Source organism: Xiphophorus couchianus, chromosome 7 (genome assembly GCF_001444195.1).
Source record: "Xiphophorus couchianus chromosome 7, X_couchianus-1.0, whole genome shotgun sequence".
NCBI classification, from domain to species: Eukaryota; Metazoa; Chordata; class Actinopteri; order Cyprinodontiformes; family Poeciliidae; genus Xiphophorus; species Xiphophorus couchianus.
The window spans coordinates 29,751,055-29,770,681 of NC_040234.1; the positions used below are offsets into that span (position 1 = coordinate 29,751,055).

Sequence of the window (19,627 nt, forward strand, 5' to 3'; positions counted from 1 at the left end):
CATAAACTTTAACCACTGCAGACTAGGAACACCACTTAAACACTGATGTTATTGAAAGACTCTGATCCATTCTTCTTCCGTTCACAGTTTTATACTCAAGCATATATCCACCCTAGCAGGAACAATAATAAAGAGATAAATAGTGTTACTCACTTGCCTTGTGAATATTCATATTGTTATGTCTGACCAGATCTGTGTACAATGAACTAGCCTTCAAAAGAATCATATTGACAAACAATTGCTCAAAAGCAGAAAAATCTGCTGTAAATTCGTTAAGGACAATTCTTGTTCAGTAACAATCAGATTCTGGTTTGCATGTAAAATGTTTCTCTATTTTTTCTACTTTTTCATTCTGCTGTAATCTTCACCCTTTCTTTATGGAGTGTATATTTTTCGAAGCCCATCGGCTCATTCAGCCTGCTTCTTCATCACTCACTGGCCTGCTTGTGATGTGTCTGTGGCAAATTGAGGATCATGGTAAAAGAAGAGAGAGTAGTTTGTGTGCTCTCTGACAGGTACTGACTTTGGATGTGGGCGTAACATTGCGTGTGAAACTCTAAGCACTCAAATGTGTACTAAGTCTGTGGAGAAGAGCAACAGAGCATGTCTTGTTGAAATAATGCACATTAGACCAGTATTTTGGGCTCAGGTGGATTTGAAAAATCCCACTATATACACAAACCTTCCTTACCAGGCTATATTATACTGTTTCCTTCCACCCAACTTTCTATGAGGATAGAGCAACTGTGAACAGCCAGCAGACCTTTAGTAGCTCCCTCTCAATCCATGAGGTCAGTAGTTTGACACAAGATGGTGTAGGCCATCATAAATATATACAGTATATACGTAAACTGTATCGTTTGCTGGTTTTGCTGCTCATTATAATATTGCTGTAAGCATACATGCACCATCCATGTATTATCTGCTCACCTTTCTTTTTGTTGCCATCACAATAATTACACACTGGCAGTCAGGTAGATTGTACCCTGTCAGCTGCTCATGTTCTTGTTCTCCTGCCTGACATATTTTCTTTGTAAGGTGGTTTTGCACCTTCTTCGAATCCATGCACTCTTGTCTTTTTTGCATAATGTGGTTATGGCTCACAGGAACATTTCAAAGATTAATTTTGAATATACTTATTAAATGTATTGAGACCGGGAATTGCTGAGAATCAATATGTTGGATAAACATCTAAAAAGGAGTGCATTGAAACTAGAACTCTTTTCCAAAAGTAATTTGGATCATTTCTAATGTCAAAACACATTGCAGGATGTTGTTTTGACTATATGCATTCAAAATTTTCTTAAATTTGTTCTGAAACAAGAATCATTTTAAGAATACAGAGCAATGAAGAGTACACCTCAAGACATTTTCTCTCTGAAAGTTTGCACATCCATTTGACAAATCCATTTTGCCGTAATTGGAAATGACTAATTCCTTCAATGCAGAACAGCTATAATCCAACCCCAGGGGAGCAATTACATGAGATGCAGAAAAGAAAATGAGTCACTTTGAATGGAAAGCTGTTGGTAAGGTAAAGTTATACAAACAAGTTAATTTTCTGAACTTGCTAGCATCCAAATCATTCTGTCTGTAGAAAAAAGGGAAGGCTATTTTCTATAGCTGTAGCTGTATTTCACAAAAATCTTTGAAAGAATTATATAGACCAGGAAAAACAGTCAGGAGGGAAAGACTTTCAGTACTATAGTAGCATTAGTATTTTTGGAGGATAGGTGTAAATAATCTTCTTAAAAACAATTGTAACAAGTTACTGTTCAACTCCTTTTCTGCTTCCCATAAATTAATGGATTTGGAGAATCAGTGGGATATGTCACCAATGTGGAAATCAGTTGGAAGCAGTCCATGCAACATTACAGTCCGTAATCCTGTGATTAGGTTTGTAATCTAAAGCTAATTCTCCCTGGGCTCTAGTCTTTACAGCAATGCTCTGCAGGCACAGCCTCAGTGGGAATTCAATTGTAATCTCAATTTTCTTCAGATGTTGGGCTGACACCAATGTTTTCTCCAATATGATGTGTCATTTTACTTCTTTGCTTAGTGCAAATCCTGTAAATATTTGCTGGCCTAATTGCAATTTTTTTTTTACTCTTGAATGCAGTGGAGTCAAACAAATCCATGCCAGCGCCCAAAGGGAAATTTTATTGTAATTGCAAATATAATATGCATGATTACAGAGCAAAAAACAGGAAAAGGAATCTGAATTGTGTATTCCCTCTGTAGAATTGAAAAGGAAATTAATGCAGAATGGTATTACCTCCAACGTTCTTGATGTAGCAGTGTTGAAGGATGTGGCAGGTAGTGCGGTCCATTATGCTGAGCAGCTTGGACACCACTCTTATTTATTTAAGCAGAACTACAGGTTGTGGGGGAGTACCAATGACAAAGCAAGCTGTTTTTGTCTGTTTGTTCAGTTTCTTTGAGCAACTATGCAGACCCAAAAGATTAGGGGTAAAAATATAAAAAATATTCTCTCTACCGGGAGCTGATAAGAGATGAGTTATGAAAAAATAAAAGAAGACTCTGCTTTTTGCCTTCATGCTTCATATCTTGGCGATAACGTTTTCTTTTAAGATCAAATATGTCTTCTGATTCTTTTCATTCCCTCTAAAAAGTGACTGACTGCGAAGTCATTTGAGTATTCCTGTAGCTGAAAGAACTCAAAGTTGTGCTGGATATCTTGTTTCTGCGGGCTGAGGAGAAACTGTTCCATATGTGGTGCTACTGTTTTCTCATTTGCACAACTGTTGGCCACCACAAACTGTGATCTGTCAGAAAAACAATAATCTAGATGTTCTGGAGATACTAGCTGTATTATTTTGAACTTTTCTATGCCCTCCCAGTGGTTCCCAAGATTTTCTGCTCCCCCCCCTGGATTACAATAAAATAAAAAAAATCAACTGGACACACACATTCAACCAGACATAAACCTATACACATATTTTGTTTTCAAACTCCACTGAAGTTTATTTCACACTTCAGGTTCCAACAGAACACACTACAAACCATCTTTACAGTGAAATACTGTTGTGTAACTGAGTTTTTTTTTCATTCATCCATAATGCTTCCCAAACCCCCCCTGCAATGGCACTGCGCCCCCCATAAGGGGTGTGTCTCACACTTTGGGAACCACTGCCTTAGTGGTACTTTTAGCACAGTGTAGCAGTTTTATTTATTTATTTTGTTTGTTTGTTTTGAAAGATGAGTGTGAATGAATTAACTGTCATATAAGCTAATTTCCATCAACAACCTAAACATGAGCTCTTGAAGCACAGTTCCTTTGTTTCATCTGAAAACTTTCAAAAGAAAAATTCTGTGGAACACTTTTGCAAAACTAAATTTTAAACAGAAGAGGACAACACTAAGCTAGTAACAGTTACTGCTGGGTGTCATGCCATGCTCCATTTAACTATGGGGTTGGAGCTTGAAGCTGTGAGTGACATCCAAAAAAATGTAAAAATCTGTTCCAGTTCCAGGTTTAAAGGCTGTCAGAATTTTCTTACTGATATGATATTTAGTACCTGAGAAAAGAACTCTAAATGATAATTTACTGTGATACAAATCTTCATTAAAGGGGAATCTGCTTTTTTTCATTGTGGTAATCGCTAGTTTTTATTTCTTGTTAGCTTTATTGCATTTTGAGATCACAATCTTAGTGAATCATTAGTGTTTATGCAAATTTATCTTTGTGCATGTTTTTGCATTTCCATCTGGATCTGTAATGCTTCTAGAAACAGTCCAAATGCTAAAAATATGGTATGCACCTGCACAATCTCTATGGTGCCACAAACATTCATGTTGGCTACCTCTGCCAGCTGTATCAATCTGTCTCATCAGTTTTCATTAGGTGGTCAGCTAAGCAAAGTTCAAACAGGGACCCTCAAATCCAAGACTTGAGGTCTGGCTTTCTGCAGCTTTTAGATGTGCCCCTGGTCCAGCATTCTTAAATCAAATGGCTCAATTAGCTCCTCAATATGCAGTCAGGTTCTCCAGAGTCCTGCTAATGACCTCATTATTGGACTCAAGTTTGTTGAAGCTGAGACACATCTAGAAGTTGTAAGAACCCTAGAAATCTAGAACCCTGGATTCTAGATTCCTGTACTTTTACAGGTTTTGGAGTTGTTCAGAAATAACCCCAAGAGACTGACAATCAGATACCAACTCAAGGTTGCATAGATACTCAACCTGGGTTGGAGCAGTCAAATGGATACATATTTAACAATAGTGAATGTTTAGATGGCTGGTAGTTATTGACATAGCATTGCATCCCATAAATATAAACATTTCCAGTTTTAGCTTACATCATTAAACCGGGCTAAACATCATGTCTGTCTGACATCCTTACACCTTGAGGATTTCTTCACTTTTCTACTTATATCAAAGTAGCATTGTGTCTACCACAATTATTGGAATTATTACTCATAATGACTAACAGAACCTCACTTCAAGCAAACCAAATTCTTTCATAAGTCAAATTTCTTTTCTGCTTGTGCATACATTTTCTGCTAAAATGTCTTTTCTTTTTTTTAGGGGGCGCTGGTTACAGCCTGTGCAGATGACACACTACACCTGTGGAATCTGCGCCAGAGACGACCAGCAGTCTTGCATTCACTCAAATTCAACAGAGAGAGGTTCGAAAAAATTCAGCTTGATTGACAGACACCTGATTTGCACAAGCAGATACCAACACTGAGTGAACACACACTCCACACCTTACACTTGTGAAAAAGGAATGCACCTGCCTGAATAATTCAGTCCAGTGGCCAAAGACTTCTTCTGATCTGACTCCCATTACACAGCTGACCTGTCTGTGCCCATCATGCTGTACCAGAAGATTATTCTACCAGTCTTGCTGCTGTGGCCAAATTAATGATTTTAGGTTTGATTCTATCAGAGATATGGCCCTTACAGCTATGGTAGTGACAAAACCCCAATGCTGTTTTTGCATTTTAACCCTGGAACCACATGAAACCATTTTTATCTGAGTGCTGCACACTGCCTTCATGGAGGAGAGCTTGTAGAGCAAAAACCAAACAAAAAAATATATTGGTAATGGCAGCCTGGTCATTCTGTGCATGGTGGTGCATGACTTCAATTTGATTTGTTATTAAGGGTCAAATGTGCAACTTTGTAAACGTAGTGGTTCTGCCAGGGATTTTTTTGCTGTATGAAAGAACTGAGTGGCTTTCTCCTACAGAGGAGCAAAGTTTTGCCCTAAAGTTCCTGTAACAGTTTATTTCAGATGCTGTTATGCCTGATATCTCTTCAGGGTCATGAGGGTAATAGAGAGAGGATGTTGCTGCTGTGTTACTTTTACACAAGATATAAGGTTACACATGTAATGCTAAAATACAAAACCATTGCAGAATCTTACCGATTAGTCAAAACGATCAAAACCTTTTTATGATTTAAATTTAACAAAGGCATACAAGTAAATCTTTTTCTGTGACTTACTTTGTTTGTCTTTAAATAACTGGTTTTTCTTCATCTGAGCTGAAGTTTCTAAAACCTGCTCACCTCGCATCTAAAGCAAACATGTCTTTCAAGATTTAAATGTCAAACCTCTTCTCACACTCTGAAAATGAAGTATGCTCTCATGTGAAAGTCAATATGCACCAGTTTTAATCCCTGACTTTTCATGAGTCTGTCAATTTACAGCAGCTTAATGTGAGCACTCTCCGCTTCCACCTTACGGTAGCAGCCTGGTCTCTGTTCCCACTATTAAACTTTAACTCAATTCTGTTTTCATAATCTTTTATCATCCAAGGTTTTCAACTACAAACATAAAATTAACCCACTTGAAACTACAAAACATCTTTAATAACAGCCTCTAATTATCAAGCTGTTTTCATTGTTTTGTGTAAGCATTTTCTGGTCCCCTCAATATCATAATAGGATTGCATAATAATAATAAAAAAAGTTCAACCTATTGTTTAGTCCATGGATGGTCTTGGAGAGGTCTTCTTGGGTGCATATCAACTCTGATCCTATAGGCCACATAAGTGTGAAATTAGTGGGAATGCTTTCCAAGGAAGCTGAGGTGAAAAACAGAATTGATTGATAATTTTATGCTACATCTTTCACAACCAGTAAAACCACAAGGAGTAAAAATAAAGACCTACAGGGGAAGGATAACGGGGAAGAAAATCTGTAGATGGTGAGGAAATGGCTTTAGACGTACCAGCAGAGGAGCACTGTTGGAGGATGACCGGTGAAGCAGCAAAAAGATTATAAGGGTAGTCTTGATCTGGTGAAAAAGGAACTGATGAAATGGGTTATGAAACATGTTTACTTAACCAAGCTAACAAGGCAGCTCAGTTATACAGGAAAATGTTGGTGATAACATTTTGAGATAGTACAGCATTTATGCACTAATGTTGTTTTTTTGTTGTTTTTTTTCCCAATTTTCTGACTTTCTTCAGTATCAGAGACCTTTTGATGTCTTTGAAATACTGCTTTCTGTCCTTGTGTCAGCGGAAAGGACATTTAATGAAAATGGTGCTGAATTTGTTGAACAGTGAATGCATTTTTTTTAACAGTGTGCAGGGTCACAATGTCACTGTGGGTGTTAAATTTCTTTCAGCAAAGACATTTGCTCTCAAAATCCAATAACTTTTAACAGCGGTTTGCTGATGATTGAAATTATTTTAAAATAGCTGACCTTTAGAAAGATGTGCTGCAAAAACTTAGCATTGAGCAAAGAAAATGAATAACTAATATTTTCAATGTTTTTTTTTTCCAATGTTTATCGTATTTGTTTGTGATAAAAACTTTTACCAAATTCCCAACCTGAACACATAGGTCAACAGAGAACAAAGCGTGAAACTTTTTCATTATGAAAGCCAACCAACTTTCTCACTGAGTAGCTATCTCATGGATAGACACATCCATTTTAAGTTCATGATGCCACTTTCATAATGCTTTTGAAGACTGTGACTGTGTTGAGAGTCAAAGTCATTACTGACTTTGCCAACAGTGCTTAAATGTAGGGTTGCAATGGTACATGTTTTCATACCTAACCGTCATGGTACATAAATTACCCATCTGAATTTAGACTATCTATCAAAGGCCTCACCCTTATTATCCAGGTAGAGAAATAACATTTCTAAAGTTCTCAACAATAACAGCAATGCAAAAATGACTGATAATAATGGCATGCAGAAGATTGAGTACCAACTGCTTGTTTTTGATTAGCAGTCCACAAACTTTTTCTGGTGCTACAGCATAATATGTGGAAGTATGGCAAGCCATTGCATCATATATTTTAAACATTTTCAATGCTAAATAGGTAGCATATCTCTGTTATTAGGCCATAAGGCAAAACCTATAATTTGGTCTATGCTTTTTGTTCAGTTCTACAAAAAACATCACATTAAAATTGAGGTAATCAATATTTGTGTGTACTATGACACCTCTACTTGAAAGGTAACCAGGGCATGGCTTTTTAGGAAGTACAAGGAAGCAGGTCAGAGTTTATGGGAAGATGACTTGAGCCAAATAATCAGCAATCCTTAAGAAAAATATATTATTGGCTGCAAAAATGTGAAACTTGGTCAGAGAATAACCTTCCATGAAGATAATGGCAAGTCCAGATTTAAAGCAAATTGAGAATCTGTGGGAATCATAGACATTCTCCATCCATTAACTTTATCTATTTTGCAAAAATGAATGGCAAAGATCTGCTTTAATTTGTGGAAAATTTTAGGGAACATCTCTGTAGATATGTAATACATATAAGCTACCTTCTCTAATACAGTGGTAAATATTTTCTGAAGTGATTTCCAGAAAATCAGATGTGTTTGTCCTGGCTCTGGTGCAAAATGGTAGGAGGCAGAGCCACTTGCTCACAGCGGAGGTGCACTGAGTCACCATCTAAGACAAAAGAAGAAGGGAAAAGGCATCATGAGTCACCCACTAGAGGCAGAGCAGTGCCTTTCCAGTTAGCTCTGTGTCTCAGAACCTCTGACAATTAGCACCCTAACACCCTACTGGGACCCAAAACAATAGTGTCTGAAGAATTGTTTTGTGACAACTGTCAGCCAGCAGCTTGTGCCTGGCAATCTCCTGTGACTGGCATGCTGCTGTCAAAAAAAAAATAAAAAAATAGAAAACACAACTGAGCACAATCAAACAAAATTGATTTTTGCAATACATGACACACCAGACAGTTTCTATTGTGTTCCTCTCTGCAAAAATGAGCTGTTTTAGCTAATGTAGTCATCATCATGGCACATGTCTGTTGGTTAATGATACAGTAAGTCTTTGTGGAATTGCTTTAGCAGTTGTCACAAGTCACGCAGAACAGATGGCAACGTTGCCAATTTCCTGGGTGATGCAACCAAACCACTTAATCTCTACATCTGTTTACTCCATTAAGGGTATTTGCTTCTCAACTGGTCTCACAGAGCCTAGTCAAAAGGCAGCTAACCACACTCTGTTCCTGTCTTCTTTAGTTGTTATTACACCAGTTGTGGTACCTTGTTCCTCTACTTTGTGTCTTTTCCCAGCACAAGTGAGTGGCTTGATAATTTGGATCATTATCTTATTGAAAGATTCAGTGATGGCCTATTTTCAGTTTTCTTCAAGATAGCACCAATTTGTTTTTTACTAAAAATTAACAAAATTTTAAAAGTTGTTGGAAGACATATATCATCACATCTCTCCCACAATACTTTACAATGACCAACTGCCACTTTTTCATGTTTCAAGTTTTTGTTAATGAAACCTTCAGCCTTTAGTCTATTTTCTGGTATACCAGTGTATTAGAACTCACTACAGGAAAACAGACCATTATGTAATACTAAATATATTCAAAATTCAGGTTTGATTTCTCAGAAATTTTGTGTATATGTCTATGTTAGTACAATAAAACATTTAAGAGGTGTTACAAAGTGAGGACAACATTGTAGGAGAGTTAATGTTCTATGTGGTTAACTATAGGTTGTAGTGAACAGTGCCAACAAGGCCTCACTTGAACCCACAGACAAGGTGAGAACCATAGAAATATTATTAATATGAATATTTTCCCATTCCAAGGTAACTCCTGTTTATTTGTCACTTTAGAAACAGTAAAGTTTAAAAGTCTTGATACTTTTGGAAGTGTCCCCTCTGGCTTGTTTTTATGTAACAGGATTACTCAAAATAATTCAAGAACACCATGAAAAATCTTTTTAAAGTAAATGTGAAATTTGTATTTTCTAGAAGGCATAAGATTGTCTAATCCTCTGTTTTGTAAAAGTAAATTCTGCTCCCTCCTGCCAATTCTGATATTGTCATCACCTTAAGCTCCTAAAATCCTTATTGAATTGTCTGCCATCTCATTTGTCTTCTATCAAATAATCTGACTGCTCTCAGGGTGAGTGGATGTTGTGCTGAAGCCCAATGAGCATCCCCCCCTTTCTGCTTCCACACACACACTCCGCCCCTACACTTCTGTAAAGTAATCAGCATAGACATGTATAATGGTCTCCTGATCTTTTTTATATGGTGAAGATGATACTACTCATTGGTAGAATAACTGTTTTAGAATCTCTATTTAATAATGTTCTGCTAAACATAGTAATCAAAAATATAGGCAACAAAGGCCTGTGTCTGAGTTTTTATGATCCCAGTAGAATGTATATGGAAGTCATGAAGCAAAACCCATTACTCTAGGTTTCCAAAATATAATAGACCACTGGGATCCATTATAACTGACTGAGGGCAATTATATTGTAAGATACACGCAGAACTTTATAACAGACTGTGCCTTGCAACAGTATTCATACTTTTTGAACATTTTTCATTTTGTAACCACAAAGGCCAATGTTTTACTTGTTCATGGTGCGATGAATACTTTGTGATGTCAAAGTAAACATGGGGAGGAAAGTTATGGCCTTTGTAAAATCCTAGATTTCCAGACTCCATCCTCATGGTGAAACATGTTGACAGCATTATGTTGTTGGAATATGATGCTTCTTTCAATAGGGACAGATAAGCTGCTGAGAGCCAAAGGGAAGATGAGAGAAGAAAGATAACCTGTTGGAGGCTGAGAAATACTTAAAGCCGGGTGATGGTTCACATTACAGAAGGACAATTACTACACCCATTTAGCCGTAGCTACAGTAGTGATTGTTTTAAGAGCTAAATCCATTGAAATTGTCAAATATTTGTGAAAAGTCTATTTCTTTTTAAATCTAAAACTAAACTCTTTGAGAAAATTACTTGTGGAGCAGTTGGTGTCTCTGAAATGAAGAGTAACACAATTTTAACAAATACATGTAGAGAGGTGCATCCATCCATCCATCCATCTTCTTCCGCTTATCCGAGGTCGGGTCGCGGGGTAGCAGCTTCAGAAGGGAGGCCCAGACTTCCCTCTCCCCGGCCACTTCTTCCAGCTCTTCCGGGGGAATCCGGAGGCGTTCCCAGGCCAGCCGAGAGACATAGTCTCTCCAGCGTGTCCTGGGTCTTCCTCGGGGCCTCCTCCCGGTGGGACGTGCCCGGAACACCTCACCAGGGAGGCGTCCAGGAGGCATCCTGACCAGATGCCCAAGCCACCTCAACTGGCTCCTCTCGATGTGAAGGAGCAGCGGCTCTACTCTGAGTCCCTCCCGGATGGCTGAGCTTCTCACCCTATCTCTAAGGGAGAGCCCAGCCACCCTACGGAGAAAACCCATTTCGGCCGCTTGTATCCGCGATCTCGTTCTTTCGGTCATGACCCAAAGCTCATGACCATAGATGAGGGTGGGAACGTAGATCGACCGGTAAATCGAGAGCTTCGCTTTTTGGCTCAGCTCTCTCTTCACCACGACGGACCGGTACAGCGCCCGCTTGACAGCAGACGCTGCGCCAATCCGCCTGTCGATCTCCCGCTCCCTTCTTCCCCCATTCGTGAACAAGATCCCGAGATACTTAAACTCCTCCACTTGGGGCAGGACACCCCCCCTGACCCGGAGAAGGCACTCTACCCTTTTCCGGCTCAAGACCATGGCCTCGGATTTGGAGGCACTGATCCCCATCCTGGCCGCTTCACACTCGGCTGCGAACCGCTCCAGCGAGAGCTGCAGATCACGATCTGATGAAGCCAAAAGGACCATGTGCATGTAAAATATAAATGTTGAAAGACTGTACTGCTTTTATGGCATAAGAAGTACTCAGTGGGAGTGACAGCATATATATCAAGAAAAGCAACAGCTTGTAATGAAACCTGTATTCTAAATAAAACCTTGATACAGAATGACTCATGGTTTGGCTTGTGGAAATGAGTCATAATAAGATGTGTTTGAATGATATAGGTAAATTTAAAGTTAAGCTTAAGTTTAACTTTCTTTCATTCAGTAGTTGTTTCTTTGATTAAATAGGCCTAAAGGTTTTGTAACTTTTTTCTTTTGTTTTTTTCCTTTGATCAAGCTTGTAGCTTTGAGCTCCAGAATTGTGCATCCTTGACTGAAATCAGGAAATTTGAGTGGGAAAAAAAGCCAGCACAATGTCACTGAAAAGGCAGGTGAAAGATACCGCTTAATGATGTTCAGCTGGAAATGTCAAACTCTGGCATCAGTGTAGCATACACCAGGACTAAAGTAGTGAATTGAGAAGTCTTCAGCTCAAGTTTGAGTTTATTTAGTACAGATCAGCTAACATGTTGTACAGACAAAATATATTTTAAAATCACAAGAAATACCTTGATTGCCTTAATGGTCCACATACTGGCTCCCTTCTATTTCATTTCAATTACAGCAACTGTTGCTTAGCTTTGGTTTGTCCTCTTCATAGCCAATTTAGTGGCTGTTTCATATTGTTTCAGATGTTTCCTGCAGAAGAAGCATTATTTAATGTGTGACCAGTCTATGCTTTTTGCATTTGTACTTTCACAGAATTCAACTGTTCTTTCCCAGATGGTCTTTGTAGAAAATGTGCTCAATCACTTCTTTTAAACAGATTTTTAATTGCATGATTGATTTTTTTTATGGTTTCAAAAATTGTTTCATCTACTTTGAAAATAATGAAAATTCAGATTTTAATTTATTCATGGTTCATTCAATTAAGATTTTTTGTTTGTTTTTCATTCCCTACCACATGATGATAATTTCACTTCAAATGCAGATTTGTTTCATTCAGTCTATATTTGAAAGGAAATGGGTTAAAATAGCTTTTTTGTGAGAGCTTAAAGATATAATTACAATGAAGACCAATAAAGCTGGACCAGTAAAAACTACTGTAAGTCATGTTATTGTCTTTCAGACTTTTACCCTTCTGTCTTATATTCTCATACTTGGTCAATTTCCCACCCTTTGTTCTCCAGGATCACCTTTTGCCACCTGCCCTTTCAGAGTAAATGGCTGTACGTGGGGACGGAGCGTGGAAACACACACATCGTCAACATTGAGTCTTTTATTTTGTCTGGATATGTTATCATGTGGAACAAGGCCATAGAACTGTAAGTATCTAGCATTTCAAACACCACAGTTTACAGTGATCATTGTTATTATGATGTCAGTAGAGATTTTTTAATTGTTAGGATAATGATACTTGTGGAGCTGCAGACAGCAATTGTTAAGGTGGTTTGTTGGTTGCTAAGTATTAATTGTAAATTACAATATTTTTGCTTTTGGCTTTAAAGAAAAACACAAGCAGCCATTCAAGACCTTTAAATTTAGCTCATTTGTTGCTGAGCATCTTGTGACATAAAATTACTTTTTAAAATTAGGAGCTGTTACTGGTGACTGCATACTGGGCAGATACGTGACCACTCTGTATTTTTGTTATAAAATTTGTTACAGGGTTATGAAAGTAATTATTAAAAATAGCACTTATAATATTAGCCTTTTTCTCTAACTCATCTCACTTTACATATCTCAAACACCCACAGAATAAGTACGCCATGAATATACAAACCACCATAAAGTGCACTGATTATTAAGTATATTTTTCTTAAAATAATATTTAGTAATCTTGGGAGTCATCGTTACTTAAAATGCAAGGATTTACTCTTCTGACATTTACTTTTGTTTGTGTATGGCGGGCTGTGCAGACTGGCAGCCTACAAACAGGAAGCTGCAGATTGACAACTAAAAGCACAAGAAAACAACTGGTGCTCAGTTGCATTGTACACCCATTTTTCTCTTGGCTTCACCCACCTATATGCCACTCTTCTGGTGTAACCCTGACAAGTCACCCTGCTGCAGTGTCAGTCATAAGTCTTTTTCCAAACCATGTTGTACATCAGCCCAAACTAAAGTGAGCAGTTTTAACACTGATGTGTTTGTGTGGGAGGCAAGGCTGCCAATCAGTTTGTTGGGCTGGGGTGTTAGACGGCAAGTGTTGTTAATCTGTTGTGTCGTAGATCTCTAATGGAAGAAACAAAGCAAAAATAATATATTTTCAAACAGTTCAAGTCTTGTTTGTTGTGGATGTCCCAATCAGGATTTTCTGTCCCTGGCCATAATTAAGTCGAGTCAAGTTTATTTGTACAGCACAATACATTTTACTTTTAATTCACATATATGTATTAAAAAACCTTGAACCATTATCTTTCTGCTTTTTGATTATGCATAACTTTGCATTATTTTAAAAAAAAATCAGTTAAAATACGTATATGGTTGTAATATGACATGTGAAAAAGTTCAAGGTGTGCAATTACTTATTTTTGTAAGACTCTGTATTGCACTAAAAATACCTTTAAACCACCAGCTATCGAAATACTCAGTAAGGCTTTGTTCAATTGTGGGCATGCAAACATATTTAACAATTATGGATATGTTAACAATAAATAAAACCCCAAGGTTTTTAAAGAACAACAGATTTGACAATGTCACTAGTTTGTTTATTCTTCCTCATGAGGCAGCAGGGCATTCATCCACCTCAGTGGAAGCATCCTTTTCTCTTTATTAAACATAAACTAATCTATTCTATATTTTACATTTCTCCGTATTCTGTCCCTTTCTAAGCTAGAGTTCATGAGAAGTATAACCAGAAGATAATCATTCTTCTCCTATCAGTATACAGAGGGACTTGGGAAATTCATTGTTTGTAATGAAACGGTTTCCACAGAACATGAATAAGGATGAGCCAGGGCTTTGTGCTTTTTCAACTGTGGATCATTTAGTGAGCAGGAGAGAAATTGTTCAGATTTTTCAAATAACCGTGAGTAACATGCACATGTTACTCGCACTTTTGTGTGTCTGTGCGCTCTGAGTGTTTGTTTGTGTAACACCCGTTCACAGATGGATTAATTTAATTCAGACCGAAGTGTGCACTCTTGAAAAGAGTCTGTTATAGCAACAATTCAACAGGGACTGCTGCGCCAAAATGGGAGGACCTGACTCTCATTGAAATTCAAATAGCTTTGCAACATATTTAATGCCCAATTTCATCTCCAGGAAATTCGTTCCAAAATGAGATGTAAAAAATGAGATGCAAGGAGGAATGGGAGAACACAGTAGCTCACTCGGCTACATGTTATAGATCCTAATAATAAGTGGAATTGTGTTTACGCCTTGCATTGTGTAATCAACACTGGCATGTCTAGCTTTGTGCTGCAAAGATAGTGAAAACAAACAATAGGCTTTCAACAACTTCGTGAATAAACAGAAAGAAAGTGGTCATGCCACATAAAATACAATTCATGTCAGGCTTAGGGTATAGAAAGTTTATTATCTTGACTGGGTTTTTAAAGGTCATCAATCACAATTTTAACCATTGCCTTAAATGAATATACAAAAATTGTGATTATATCTGAACAGTGTAGTAGTTACACTTTCCTGAGATCAAACTTTCTTAATATGTTTTCAGGCGAGGAGACTTAAGGTAACATATTGTGTAAAGGAACTTAAACAAGATAATAATGTGATCATGATTTCTTAATGGAATAAGTACACATGTTCTGACATAATTAGCAGAAATATAAATGATTGAGAGCAGCTTTGTTAATTTATCCATGGTAAAATGCAACATTAGTACAGAAAAAGAGATTCCAGAAAGAAAAGACCCTAATGCAAATATTGCAAGCTTCAAATAAAGGGCTAAATGATGTGTGGTTATGCCCTCCAACAATACATAACCTTTTTTAACATATTTTGTTTATAATAATGTATAAACAAAATATATGAACATGTATTGTAGTTCATGTTGTTACTTTTATCTCAAAATGTTTAGATGCTACCTCTAAAAGTGTCATATGACAAGGTTGTTTCAAAGTTGTTTGTCCTCTGTGTCTGTTGTGCCCCGTCATGGACTGGTGACCTGTCCAGGGCGTACTACTGGGTCATTTTTTTTCCACCTCCAGCATTACTGTGCTCCATTTAAGTACATTTCTTTGTCAATCATTTCTTATGAAAAAGTATGATGTCTGTAATTTTTTTCTGTGATGTTTTGAGTGGTGTTCAATGGTTATTATTCTACCACAACGTCCTGCACAGTGACTGTCTAACACTACTCTTTTTACAAAATCCCTCTCAATCTAAATAAATCAAAACATCTACAACCATCAAACAGATTTTTCCTCTAAAATAAATAATCTATTTTTAGCCGTTTCATGCATCTAAATCTGAATGCTTTAGATATATGTCACATGCTTGGGCAACCTGAAGCAAAGCCTTCTCACGTGGGATATAAAATAAATATATGTGGTAGTGTGAATGTATTGTGTTCTTGACATGTCTGCATCCGACTATTTCCTGCCCAGTCTGGCTCCCTTTCCGCTGTCATTGTGATTATTTACCCTCATGTATCCATGATTGGTTGCCATGGTTTCAGTGGACCTGGTGGAGATAAACATGTCCTTGCATGACATTTGTTTGAAAATAATTGAATACTTACAATATCTATTTAAATACAGTCCTTTCCCCTCACTTTCCAGCATGTGCCGGAGCATGCTTTATTTCCATTTTTTGATTCCCAAGGCCACAAAAGGCTGCGTTGTTTAACAGTTGCTGGTTTCTTTGGCAACACCATTGCTCAACAGACACTGGGACACCAGCAGCGTTCTTAAAAGCTTTTAGGAGGACTGATATGGTAATCTGTTCATTAGACAAAGCCATCTGGACAAATTTAGTTGTTACACAATACATTGCCAGAAATTAAATCAAAATTTTAAATTTGTATGTTAATTTATTCTATTTAAGGCTTCTGGCTAAACAGTATGACGAGTCCAGAAGGCTGGCTGGTTAAACAAGGTGTCAAAAAGTATACATGGACATTTCTGTGGTTTAGAATCAGTCAGTAAGTCAGTCAGTAAATTATTTTAAATTTATTTGAGGAGAACATTTTATTCAAATGAGTGTAAGACATGAGTTTTGCATGAATTATAAAGATACTGACATCCTATTCACACAAATGGAATCACCAAATTAAGTACATTTGAAACAAAAATCATAAAAGTAAAATATTAGACAGGTTATGACAACACAATAAAACGAAACATGGAAATGTGAAAACAAAAACATTAAAAAGACCAAACGAAATGTGAAATAACCATTAAATTACAAAATAGATTATAATATAAAACTTGTAAAAGCTGATAAATAATAAATTATAGCACAGAACACTCAATTAAAAAGTAACTAATATTAGTTACGTTTTTAATAACTTTAATATGTATATATTAAAGTTAATCTATAATACAGTAGCTTCATTAGCTATATATATATTATATTTAACTTGGGGAATTTAGAGATAATTTTGGGTGCATGGAGGAAATATTGCGGCCTTAGATTCTCTCTACTTCTGAAAACAAATTCACAAAACAACGAAATTACAAATTAATGTTGGAGCTTAGCAATACTGTCTCATGCTAAAATTAAATGCGTGTTGACAACCAAAGCCACTATGTAACATTTAATTGTTTTCATTAATTTATGTGATAAACTTTAGCTGGGAAAAGAAGCAAAATCCTTCCTGTGTATGTTGTTGAGAATAAATAATTTGTGTTTTCCTTCTATCTCTGTTAGCTAGTTGCTAAGCCAAACCTAAAGGAAATGATATATTAGAAAATGCAAATGAGAGCTAGGGGTAAGGGATGACAAACTATGGAACGTCCTCTTTGGGGTGTAGCTTAGAGACAGGCTTACAAAGGAAATGGAAAACTGTTCTGGGGTGCCATTTTGTCTGTTACCTCTTAAAGGTGGCAGGTCAGAATGGACCAGCTGTGTTTTGGTATTAATAAATGGAATTCATAGGTTCAACTCACTGACTCTTCTTTAACCTCATACATCAAGAACTCAGTATGGAGAACAGATGATTCTCTACAATGTTGAGCTACTATCACATCATGCCCTTCAGTTTGTGTTATGATTACCCCTTCCATTGACAAAGCGCTCCACAGGGTAGCGTCAGATGAACTAATTCCTGGGAGAAACATTTTAAGAAAAACAAGGTGAAAAATGAAAAAAAATTAATGAAAGGAAGACATTCAGAGGGATGTGACTTAAAGAACAAAAAACCTGCAAAATTAATGTTTGTTATTGTTACTCTGAAATTGCCAACCTGAACAACTCCTGAAATCTGTGTTTTGCCTGGGACAGTTAGTGGACCTTGAACTGCTTAAGTTATATATGTAAGACAAACAAAAACACCTGTTCACTTATTCTTCAAATGGTCCCAATGCCAGCAAACTCTGCAAGTCAGCAGAGAGTTTACCTTTTACAAAGATGTTTGTTTCGTTCCTGTATGACAGACACTTGCTCAGTTAGAAAACTGAAGAGTAGCAAAAATATCTCAAAGTCATAAAGCATGTCTACTGCCTCTGTCTACTCTATCAGATGAAGTGGGCCAGTATGCTTTGACTTAGAAGTGTTTCTCATAGTCAGTTATTTGCTTGTATCACTTACAGTAATTAGTTTGAATGCTGACCACAACAATTAGCAAATCCCATTGGTTTTCACACTTACAGCTGCACCATGGCTGAGACAGAAGTGACAGTATGAATGCACTAAGGGAGATGAACAAGGGTAGGTGTGATGGATACTAAATGGAAGCAGGTGTGGGGGTAAACATGCAGAGCAATGAAAACAGAGCCAGAAACAAAGTAAACAAAGTTACTTCTCAAAGGAACTAAACTATGAGGACTATTTCAGGTCCTCTAGATTAAGAAAATTCCCCTTAAATGTTTACATTTAAAACTCTATGATCACATCAGGATTCACACACACCTACATGATTAAAGACTCTTGTCTATTAGAGCCAAGTCAACATGTTTTTAAAGAAATTCTGAACCTTTTAGCCTGCTGTCTAGCCTCTTAATACAGTTATATTCAGCAATTATATTCATAAATGTAATCTTTTTTTTTTTTTTTTTATCTTTTGAGTTATTATCTGCTGCTTTACTTTTGTACAGATTTCAAAGCTTGGCCTTGGCAGTTGTCAGAAAAAAACTTCATCACAAAGTCACTAATTTCTTGGCAACCCACCTGAAATTCTCATATCCGTCTCTTCAGTGTGAAGGCTTTCAGCATCCAAAGAATACAGCCTTCTGTACACAAAAGCAAGCATTAGTCCTGAGTCATGGTCATGGAAAATCCAATAAGTACAGAGAACATTTTTCCTCTGCTTCAATGTTTTTCATAAATAAACTCTAAGATAACTTTGTATCATCAGTTGACCCTAATGGATGTCTATCTGTGAGCAGGTAGTTAGGTAAGTGTTTTAGTTAGTCTTTATGAAAATGCATAGATCAATATATAGTAAGTATTTCAATTTATGTGTTTTTGTTGGGGAGCATCTGTATAGTGGGATCATTAGCAAATACTTAATTTAATTTAAGCTCAGTATTTTTTTCTCTTAAGGCCTGGGAGGTTTGTCAGAGATTGTTGGTGAACAACAATATGAAGACTAAATAACTGATAGAACTGAGATAAAGTTGTGGAGAAAGCAGAACAAATCCATAGAGCTGTTCTATCTATCATCAGAAAGATTGAATAGGTCTATGGTAAGAGATAGTCATTCACCTACACTGATTAGTATTAATCAAAGAAGAAGCCAAATGGTCGGTTACTCTGAAGGAGTCGCACCTGTTTCAATAGACTGGCTAGATTTGTTGACAGGTAAACCAAGTATTAGCCTTGCATTTTAAAGATCTCACCTTTATGTAAAATTCATAAGCAAAAAGCCGTTGTTGAAAGGCTATAAAAAGACCCAGTTGCAGCTTTCCACAAACAATGAAGGGCTCATGAAAAACATGTGAAAAGGTTCTCTGCTCAGAAAAGACTAAAACAGACCTTCATCTAACATGTACAGCTCTTTGTTTGGTGGAAAACCAACATTTTAGCCTACCCTGAACATGCCATCTGCACTGTGAAACATGGTGGTGTCGGCGCTGTATTATAAGTTTGCTTTTTTAGCAGGGACAGACAAGCTGCTCAGAGTAGATGGGGATTTGTATGGAGCTAAACAAAGAAAAATCCTGGGAGAAAACCTGTTAGATGCTGCACAAAAGAGACTTAACTGGGGTGAGGTTCACCTACCAGCAGGACAGTAATACTAAACATGCCATGCAGCTAAAGTCGTGACATTGTTTCTTTCCTGATTCTCTCCAAAATCTTCTGAGAGATTTTGCAGATTAGCTTTAGCTTTTTATACATACAGGTAACTCTTTGCTGCTCAAGAGGGCGGAATATACTGTACGTACATGCAACAA

General features: G+C 37.1%; 1 protein-coding gene across 13 annotated transcripts in view; it reads left to right on the forward strand.

The window, feature by feature from the left end:
• stxbp5l (syntaxin binding protein 5L) overlaps positions 1-19,627 on the forward strand; it is a 144,073-nt gene that overhangs the window by 60,779 nt on the left and 63,667 nt on the right. For all 13 annotated transcript variants that reach the window (XM_028022314.1, XM_028022318.1, XM_028022316.1 and 10 more), the window contains exons 4-5: positions 4,549-4,649; positions 12,299-12,433. In XM_028022314.1, the coding sequence (XP_027878115.1) occupies positions 4,549-4,649; positions 12,299-12,433 (236 nt within the window). The remainder of the gene's footprint in view (positions 1-4,548; positions 4,650-12,298; positions 12,434-19,627) is intronic.